General features: G+C 41.0%; 1 protein-coding gene across 1 annotated transcript; it reads left to right on the top strand.

Moving 5' to 3' along the window:
- The first annotated feature begins 6432 nt into the window (after positions 1 to 6432).
- NPPA (natriuretic peptide A) lies at positions 6433 to 9557 on the top strand. The gene is made up of 3 exons (XM_075278539.1): positions 6433 to 6549; positions 7952 to 8275; positions 9522 to 9557. Exons 1-3 carry the CDS (start codon positions 6433 to 6435, stop codon positions 9555 to 9557), a joined length of 477 nt encoding a protein of 158 aa, XP_075134640.1.
- The last annotated feature ends 300 nt before the right edge of the window (positions 9558 to 9857 follow it).

Raw genomic sequence — 9857 nt, 5'->3', positions numbered from 1 at the left:
GCTACCATAGAGATGAATGGGATCTGCTTTGTATGCGCTCATTCCGAACGTGTTTTATGTTCAGAATCAGCTGAGCATAGACTCAGTGTGAATGCACCCTAAGAAGGTGCAGAGACAAAGTGATTGGTGAGGGCAATGAGATTGAAGAATAGAAGTGAGAAGACCATGGAGAGGACTATACTGGAGAAATCGTCACTAGACAAGGAGGATCTTGGAGGATCTTACCGGGTCTAGATTGCTGAAATAAAAGAGAAATCGACCACATGGTGAAGGATCTGATCCTCCAGCCAGAGCAGATATGTGTTATACAGAAATGCCTTGAGTGGTATAAATGGCGGCTGTGCTCTTCTCATCTCCAGATCCTCGCAGAAGACGGTGTTATGAAATGGATGGTCTCTGATGTTACTGTTTACACCTACCCGCTTCTCAGGATTTTTATACAGCAATTCTTTAAGCAACTGTTTTCCACTGTTATCCTGTTATGCTGGAATATCTGCCTTAACTCTGGCAATGGATATTTTCACCATCTTGCTGATGAGCCCAACATAAAACAGGTGGCATCTTGGACATAACAATCCCTAGGCTCCACCAGTCATAATCCTGTCCCAGAAGCACCTGAGGAGCCATACAAAAGTGTATGCCTGCCACTCCATGGATCTTATTGGAGGAGGAGACACCATCTTAGACAATCCCCACTTCAGTGATGCAGGTTATGTCCATTTTCATCCTGCATGAAGTTTGCTGGCTTAATATCATTCCAATGAAAGACGAGAGATGACAAGTAAAGGGAATCTAAAATTTCTGTAGTGATACAGGAGACATGGCATGGACCACAGCAAAAACAGGCATCATTCAGGGCTGTGGGAAAGCTGAGTGTGTTATTTCCACCATTAAAAGTGAAATTTATAGGTCCTATTGGAAAGTTTGTGGTACGCGGGCTGCATCGCAAGCCTTCTATGGACTGAGGGGGGTGGTAGTGTGGCATTTTTTTCTCCTTTGGGTATGCTTTTTGTTTTTGTACCTGATTGCTTTTCTTGTATAATATGTTACATGCTTGTGTCTTATTATTGTGTTTGGTACGCACTCTTCAATAAAACAAGTTTTTTTTGTTTTTTTTTTTAAAAAGTTAAATTTTTACTTACCTGTGGAAGATGTTGTGCCCTTGGAGGAACTGGAGGCAGAGATGTAACTTGAAGCTACTGGACCCTAATGAAAATTCTGTAATCAGTTCCCTACCAACCTTGTATCTTTTAGGATAGTAGTAAAATGTATGGGGGCCCCTCAGTGTCCAGCATACAGTATAAACTGCTGCCTCTGGACCCTTTATAGCTAGGTCCTTGACAAGAGGCCACATACAATCTCGGCTGTGTACAATCTGATGTAGAGGACAGAGTATAGTCTCCATGACATGAAATCCTTCTCTAGCAATCGCATACCATGTTATTGTCAAAGTGTTATTCGCCAGCAGCAGAGAGATGCTGTGTATGGTTGACTGTATTCCTTCCAGTCTCTGGAGTCTTCTATATCTGACCTGTCACGTCACCTTACATTTATCTCCCTTCAGTCCAGATTTCTTTACCCATCTCATGATGTCATTTACTTACCTTACATAGCTGATGTCCAGACAGTCACGCCTTTAGCCTTTCACCGAGCAGATATTCTGTCCTGAGACTGGTGAGCGGCAAAGAGATGGCATAGAAATGAGCAGTCTTGGGCTTTTAGGAGTATCTTCACTTTGATACCTTTAATGGCTAACTAGAAAATTCTATTTGCAAGCTTTCAAAGCAAAGAGACTCCTTCTCCAGGCTTGTATAAATGAATTCATGTGTAATAGCCTAAAGAAGATGACTCTGGGAATTGAAAGCTTGCAAATGTAATATTGTAATATGTAAAAGGTATCAAACTTGCAACACTTGTCTTTTTGACACAAAGTATCAGACAGTGCAGTGCTATACAAGCCACTGCTGATATCAGTCACACATGTGGATACAAAGTTACTGAAAGTTCTTAGCACTGGAGATGAGTGAACAGTGTACATCTGGCCGAATACACTGACCAGTCCTTCTTATTTCTTGTCTGGTTGCCTAATATTCTTTTTTTTTTTATCAATTCTTTATTTATAACAAAGCGGTACAGAATGCAAAAAAATCAAGATACAATATATGTCAAAGAAACTGCGAGGGATGAGGCGCGTTGGTTGCCTAATATTCTAATAATGTCTTCTTCTTATCTCTAACATTACTTCTCAGAAGCAGCAGTCATCTATTAATGTAGTGTGGATTATGGTCAGCAGCATTAGAGGTAGATTCTGTCCTATATGTGATGCTCAGGGTGGCTCAGTGGTTGCAGCATTGGAGTCCTGGGTATAAATCTGGCAAAATACAATATTTAATGGAGTGTGTGTTCTCTTCATGTCTTTCAAGAGGTTTAATCTGACCATCTCCCACACTTAAAAATAATTATTGCTAAGAATTTTTTCTGGTTGTGGAAAAGTATGCAATAACCCTGTGGCATATACACTTACCATATGTGTTTGCAGTATCATGTACAACAAACTGTCCTATACAGCCATGACTCCATGTGATAATTGTGCATGTCTGTGAAAATGCATTGCAATATCATCCACGAGTTTTGGATTTTTGTAAGGTGTTACCACATAACAAACACTAAATAAATTTGCCAGTGTTATAATCATACTGACCTGTAGAATACAAGTAACATGTTATTATGGGTGCACAGTGAAGGCCATAAAAACGAAGCCCAGAAGTAAGGTGCTCCAATGCTATTTTTCTCTAATTCCATCTCATTCTGAATTTCTATCTAGATTCCCAGTACATTGTACCAAATATTAAATGGTACCCTTATGAAGCACAATTTGCCCTGCTAAATTAAACCTATTCAGCTCTGTAAATGAGAAAATAAAAAAGTTTTGGCTTTTGGAAGGTAAGCGGTAAAAATAGGTGTAAGGAAGGAGTGTTACCAGAGGATTAAACTGCACACTCATCCAGTGGCTATAGATCCTGCTGACGGCCACATCTATTTGCTAGGCATCTTGCAGGGTTATGGAGTTTTTGGGAAATTGACTATTGATGACCTATCTTTAGGATGATTTAGAGATCATCAATATCTGATTGGTGGGATCCAACTCCTGCAGCATTCAGTTGAGCACTGTGGCCTCTTCAATGAATACCGAGCACCGTGCCATGCAAAGACTGTGCTTGGTATTACAAGTCACTTGAATGGAATTGAGTTACATTCAGGCCATTTGATGAATGAACATGACATCACTGGCCTGTGAAGAGGAAGCAGTGATCACCCAGTATAATGGGCACCAACCGATTATGGCTTAAGCAGGCCATGCACACAGGCTAGCTGCCCCCCCCCCCTCTCAAACACATATGTACACTTGCCTAAATGGTGCATGTGTTCTGAATGGGAAGAAAGCTGGAAACTCAACTTCTCAATCTTCATCTGCTGTAATATATGCTTATCTGTCTTGACACATCAGATAGTATGTGTACCTAATGTGTATGGCGAGCTCAGCTCACAGGGCCAGTTTGTAGTCTGTTACCATGGCCATACATAAACCTTTAATACACATTCAAGGGTACAATATTTATAAATCAAGACCTGCTGCAAAGTTGACATATTCTTTAAGTATTTCACTTTTTAACCTTTGTTGTGAAATGGAAAAGACAAATTTAGGGTATGTTCACACAGCGGAAAATGAAGGGAAACTCTCTTCATTTTCCGCTGTCGGCATTTTCGCTGTGGTCTAGCCGCAACGCCAATGCAGTACATCAGCATTCCATCGCGGCATCCCACTACTGATTAAGCCCTGATGAATCGGCCTAAGCAGGGAGTCTTGAGCCGAAGACTCTGCAGCAAGTTCGAGCAGGATGCTTCTTCTTTTTTGCATCACACTACGATCTCTGCCTACCATTGAATACAATGAGAGGGGGATTCCAGGAGGAATCTGTCCCTAATACGGGACGAAATCCACCCCCAAATCCGCGGTAACTTCCTCTGATAATACAAGACATTAAAACACAAAAAAGAGGATACTTTTTCTATAGGTGCTGTAACCTTATATCCTAAATCTACATTGTGCAGCCCAAGGAGAAATTAGAATATAAGAGACTAAATCCTCAGTACATAGAGAATATCAAATTAATTATTGTAAAAATCCTAGACATAATCTGTGCCCTCTCCCCTTATTAATGTCACCTTATTAGTTTCCTCTTAGTATACTGCTGCTCTGACCTTTGTTTAGCTAGTACATAACATAGGAAATGAAGTTGACATTTGCACAGTTCTCAAGTCTCAAAGTTAAAGGGGACATAGCGTCTTTTAAGAGCATTCCTCTTGTTTAGAACTATTGCTGGTGCGGACAGTCCTGAGGGATTCCTCCAGAAAACTTTATTGACATTGAGGCTAAGGCCCCACATTGCAGAAACGCAGCTTTTTTGAGCTAAAGCTAAGAATGGTTACAAAAGGAATGTGAAATATATAGGAAGACAGAATTTTCAGTATACTTGAGTCAAAGCTAAAAGAAAGTTAAAAAAAGAATGAGAATTGTAGAGAAACATTTGTGGCTTTTGCTAAAAATTAAAAACTGCATAAAAACCTGTAATGGCATTTTTCCAAAAACTCTGTGTTTGAAACAACCCTAAGGGGGCATTCACACGGAGTAACGCCGGGCGTGTATCACAGCCATACACGCCGGCGTTACGGCAGACTGCCGAACACTTCCCATTCACTTCAATGGGAGTGCTCGTAACAGCGGCGTTTACGAGCACTCCCATTGAAGTGAATGGGAAGTGTTCAGCAGTCTGCCGTAACGCCGGCGTGTACGGCTGTGATACACGCCCGGTGTTACTCTGTGTGAATGCCCCCTAACAGTTACTTCTGTGACAAATATGTCCATACACACCTACAGTATTGAACAACATCTCCTAAGGTAGTAAATAAAAACCTTCCATCTGAAATCAGCACATATATGTCACACCCTAATTCCATCCCTTATATCTTGGTCACACCTCTAAAGGCTATCCTAGTTATACTTCTAAGACACTGTTGCCCCAGGGGTGCCCAAACCTGGGAGCCACACTGTAAGCCTCAAGTTGTTTCTGTATTGTTGTGCTTACAATGCAGATCCCATGCTATAATCCAATGGAGCCTTCAACGTGGTGCAACTGTGTAGTAGAGCCATTGTTTTTCCCATTGTTCCGAAACGCGTAGCAACAGCTCATAGTGATGCGCTTTGTTTGCCGTCACTGCGTCTTCATGAATATGGATTGAATTTTTAATACACGATGAAATAAAGTTTGAAGATTTTATTAATCCACTGCTCGGATTGCTGGATTTTTTCTACATTGTTTTTCCCATACCCAACTCAATAGCAATAGCTTATACAGTAATACTTTTCCAACTAAGTAGAAGTGACCATAAAATAGTTCCTAATATAACATGGAGGCTGTATTGCCTCATCATTAACTATACAAATGTGCAATCAAGAGCATAATGGTATGCATGCAAGCGTGCCATTCTCAGTGACTGTGACCAGCCAGTCATCAGCCAAGGTATGTGACTATGGCTTCTCTAGTTCGTGATAGACCCCAGATTGACTGACTGAGTTTTGGAAATGGTGTGAGTTTGGACTGTCACCAGCTGAACGAACATTTTACGACATTTAGTCAACATGGGTATATAGCATGACTGCCTTTTATAATGTACAAATGACAGCATATATATATATAGTGTAAGGTACAAGTTACATCATATATTACCAATGGTCATAATGATACTACACTCACTATATAAAACATATTTTCAGTAGTAATTTTAAGTTTTGGTGGAATTTACCCGCTCCCCCCCCCCCCCTTCATAATGGAGCAGCTCTGTTTATGGATATCTCCTACTATTATTGCTAATAAACATGTGATGTGCAGATGTCCTAGTACAAAAATAGTGCCATGAGTTTGGTAGAAGCTGGGTCACATTGTCCTCATTCCACAGGCGCATGGCCATCCATAGTACTGGTCAAAAGGTTGAATTCCCTGATTTTCCATGAGACACATAGAAAGAATTCAGGTATAAAGAGGTGAGAAGCCTCTTATGGCAGGAATGTCAGGCTGCCAGCAGCCAAGGGGTCAAGTGGGCAAGTTGGCTCTTCGAAGGGCTTGCTGCAATGGTAAGGGAAGGATAACTTTAAAAGGGAATCTTCTACTGGCCTGAAAACAGCCTCTTTATCTTTCGGAAGTGATAGAATGTTGATGAGTTCATGCCTGGGACAAACTCATGTCATCCTGGCACATATATAACCAGTCAGTGTTGTGGTAGTTGGACAGACAAGGTGCTAGACAAACATACAGTCAGACATACGGGAAAAAGGATTGGCTATTTGAAAGGAGAACTAAGCCATCAGTTGCCATGGGAACCTCAATAGTTGGGTACTTTACTTGCCTTCTTCTTCTTCTGGCGTTGACCAAGGTCCATGGAAGTCCAGTGTACAGCTCTGTCATATCATCGGACCTGTCCGATCTCAAGGTAAGACAAATAATTCTGTAGCCTATTTGTAGACATATCACTTTTTAATTGGCATAACAAATGGTAATACAATACCATTTTTCTCTCAAGCCCCATGATGTATGCATGTATACAGACAAGGGGTACAACAAGACATTTGGTACAACATATTACCATGATCCAATGTGTTATCTGAAGAAACTGGGAGGATGTCAAATAAATGGACATCATAGCCAGACTCGAAACTGGACTTCTATTTCATGTTCATAGTTTTCTGGTATTTGTTCCTGTACCCTATATATACAGCAAATGCTCAATGGGGCAGCTATAGGGATTCACTGGTTACAGCCGCACATAGGTTGTGATGTCTCAGGGAGTCCCTTTACTTCATAACAGTTGTATATAGCATGTGATGTATTTGGGCCCTTCATAAAATGATCATAGTGCCCCTCCAACTGGAACCCCCTTCAATAGAGTACAAAGATGACTCTATGGAACTAATGGACTCACCAAATGAGGATTAGCCTAGAGTGCAAAGTCTTCTCTATGAGCACCTTCATCTGTAACCCATAGCTTTGCAATTGTTGCAAAACTGCAACTCCCAGCATGGTCTGATCGCTGAAAGTCATGATGGGAGTCATGGGTTGTAGGTGGCTGCTCTAGTAGAGATCATTGCTTGTTGTTATTGCGTAGGATTTATCCTTGAGACTACAAATGTCTCCTTCTAGGGTCTCCATTCTTTTCCATAGAGGAAACACAAGTGTAAATCTATTACTGCATAGATCGGCTAGAATGATCCACTCGATCCTGTTCACACACGTGCATTGCACAAACCCCACTCATTTAATTCAGTACTTTATAATGATCATATAGGAGATTCATATTCATCCTGTGATTTCTGGGGACACATATAATGGAAAAGGGTTTTACAAAGTTATCAATGCCTAGAGTTCCATTACTCAAAAATATATAACCTGGCATAAATAGGTTAAGCCCTTACAGTTCAGTGAACCACTACCCATAAATATATTGTATATAAATGGCATAATGTAACGCCAGACTGTAAAATCACTCGAAATGCAATATTATGGAATTGCATTATTAGACATTGCAACTTTAGTAGCTGGACAGAAGCAGGACCCAACAGAGCATGTTGTACAATGCCAGCCATTAGGCGTATTTCTGCTGGGGACCTGCAGGGAACTTATATTTTTCCTAATAATATGTAATGCCCTAATGTAAAGTAACACTTCTTTGCAGCCTCAAAGTCACCCACAAATAGGGTGATGTAGATTTTTACAATTTATAAGCGTATTAGAATGTAATTTAGGTTTAGGAACTATATAGAACAGGCTCCATAAAAGCCAGAGAAAATGTCAACAGCGTTTTTATTCATTGCAAATATTGGGGTTCTTCTTTGCAGGGCCTTCTAGAACGCTTAGAGGATAAACTTCCAGTAGAAGAACCAGAAGTCCCAGCACAAGACCTATTTATGGGAAACTATGATTCATCTGATTCCCTGCCGTCTTCTAATTCAGCTCCATCCTGGCCTGGAGAATTTGCCCGTTCCCCTGCAGACATGGGCTACAACCGAGGACCCTGGGCTCAGCCTGATAAAATCTCTCCACTTAAGAATAAACTGCGAGAGCTATTGAATGCCCCACGGAGCATGAGGAGGTCTTCGGACTGCTTTGGATCTCGGATTGACAGAATTGGGGCTCAGAGTGGCATGGGATGTGGCCGCCGGGTAAGGATCTATGTTGTTCTTTAAACAAATACATATGTTCTTGTGTGTGGAAGGTGCCTATATGTCCCAGCGACACTAATGGTAGTTGTAAAGGAAAGTCAAAATCTAGAATAGAAGTCATTGGAGGGATTATGATAAAAATTCTGCAACTTTTCTAAGAGCTCTGCTTACTGCTAGTGACATGTCTGTATGCATCTAGGGGTTGCAAATTTATTGTGATCTCACAGCTGAGGTTTTGCTACAGTTGTATTTGTCCTCTGTGCGTTGAACAGACTAATACATTGTATTAAACTATCAGGACAAGAGAAAGAATTGTGCTGATGATGTGTTAGTCACAGACAGGATTACCTAGGGTTGACAGCACAATATTGAACTGCTCGCATTGCTTGCCGTGACTATTATAGGGGCCATCCACAGCCCCCACTGATGGGACCTCACAACATTCAATACTAGCTGTATAAATTATGGGCATCCTCTAATGGAGGAAGCCAAAATGATATCATATATCAAGTCTATAAAAAACATAGAAAAATGTCAGCACTGCAAATAATAGAATGGTGGTGCAATTCTTCCTCTGTTCCAACTTAAAGAACCACCAACAATAAGAACTAAAGATTAATCAACACTCCATAATGGCAAAGAAGTAGATGAGGTTTTAGAGTCACCTATACAGATACACAATAAGGGTAGGTTCACCCGGAGTTTTTTGATTCCGCGTCAAAATCTACCTGCAAAAAACTCAGTGTGAACATACCCTAAATCAGCTCATTAGTTTTGGAAAGGTGGACTGTAATGGACATTAATACCATAGTCTACCTATTGCAGCTCTACAGCTGCTGTGAACTACACCAGACAGCCATGCTGGGAGTTGTAGTCTCACAGCAGCTGGACAACCACAGGTTTCTGACCATTGCCCAATATATGAAAGCTTTACAGTCAATATCGCCTTCAGAAAACCTCCTGCAGCTATTTCCAGAACACATATCTAATATGGATAAAATTGAATAGACATCCAAACACATCCACATAGTAGAATAATAAATGTCCATCATTAGACCTGTGTTCTGCCTGTCACATCCAGACGTCACAACAGGCAGGGATTAATTCAATAGGCAGCCCCTTCTTGTCCAGCGCCACCCGCGTTTCCTGCCCGGAGGCACTGCTGTCCCCCATTGTGTACCAAACGTAAGTTCTTCTTCATGTATCCAAGTAATATAAAGCCATCTCCTCCTTCTTCTTTCCACAGTTTTCAAGGGAAAGTGAAGGACAAGTACAGAATTAAAAGATGAGCGGAGACAACTGCAGAAGACCCTGCCAATAAGGGACATCCACCCCAAAGTTTATAGAACATCCCAGTCTGTCAATTTCATAAAAATGTGTTGCCATCATTTTATAGTTATAGCCGGAAAACTGGGTAGTAATGAAGACAAACACCTGCAGGGGGTTTAATCCATTCTTTCTAGAGTCCAGAATGACACATCTGCCTAACTATACAGAATTATATGGGTGCTTTCCTACAGAAACAGTGCCACAAGTGTCCATAGGTTGTGTGTAGTATTACATCTCAGACCCATTCAATTCT

Source organism: Leptodactylus fuscus, chromosome 6 (assembly GCF_031893055.1).
Source record: "Leptodactylus fuscus isolate aLepFus1 chromosome 6, aLepFus1.hap2, whole genome shotgun sequence".
NCBI lineage: Eukaryota > Metazoa > Chordata > Amphibia > Anura > Leptodactylidae > Leptodactylus > Leptodactylus fuscus.
The sequence above is the reverse complement of the archived record's forward strand: the minus strand, read 5'-3'. Positions and strand labels throughout refer to the sequence as shown.

What these genes read in the sequence shown, in the direction of transcription:
- NPPA (XM_075278539.1), top strand. Translation starts at nt 6,433, where the DNA reads ATGGGAACCTCAATAGTTGGGTACTTTACTTGCCTTCTTCTTCTTCTG. An exon ending in CGGACCTGTCCGATCTCAAG is followed by an intron (nt 6,550 to 7,951) that starts GTAAGACAAATA and finishes TCTTCTTTGCAG; the next exon opens with GGCCTTCTAGAACGCTTAGA. An exon ending in GCATGGGATGTGGCCGCCGG is followed by an intron (nt 8,276 to 9,521) that starts GTAAGGATCTAT and finishes TTCTTTCCACAG; the next exon opens with TTTTCAAGGGAAAGTGAAGG.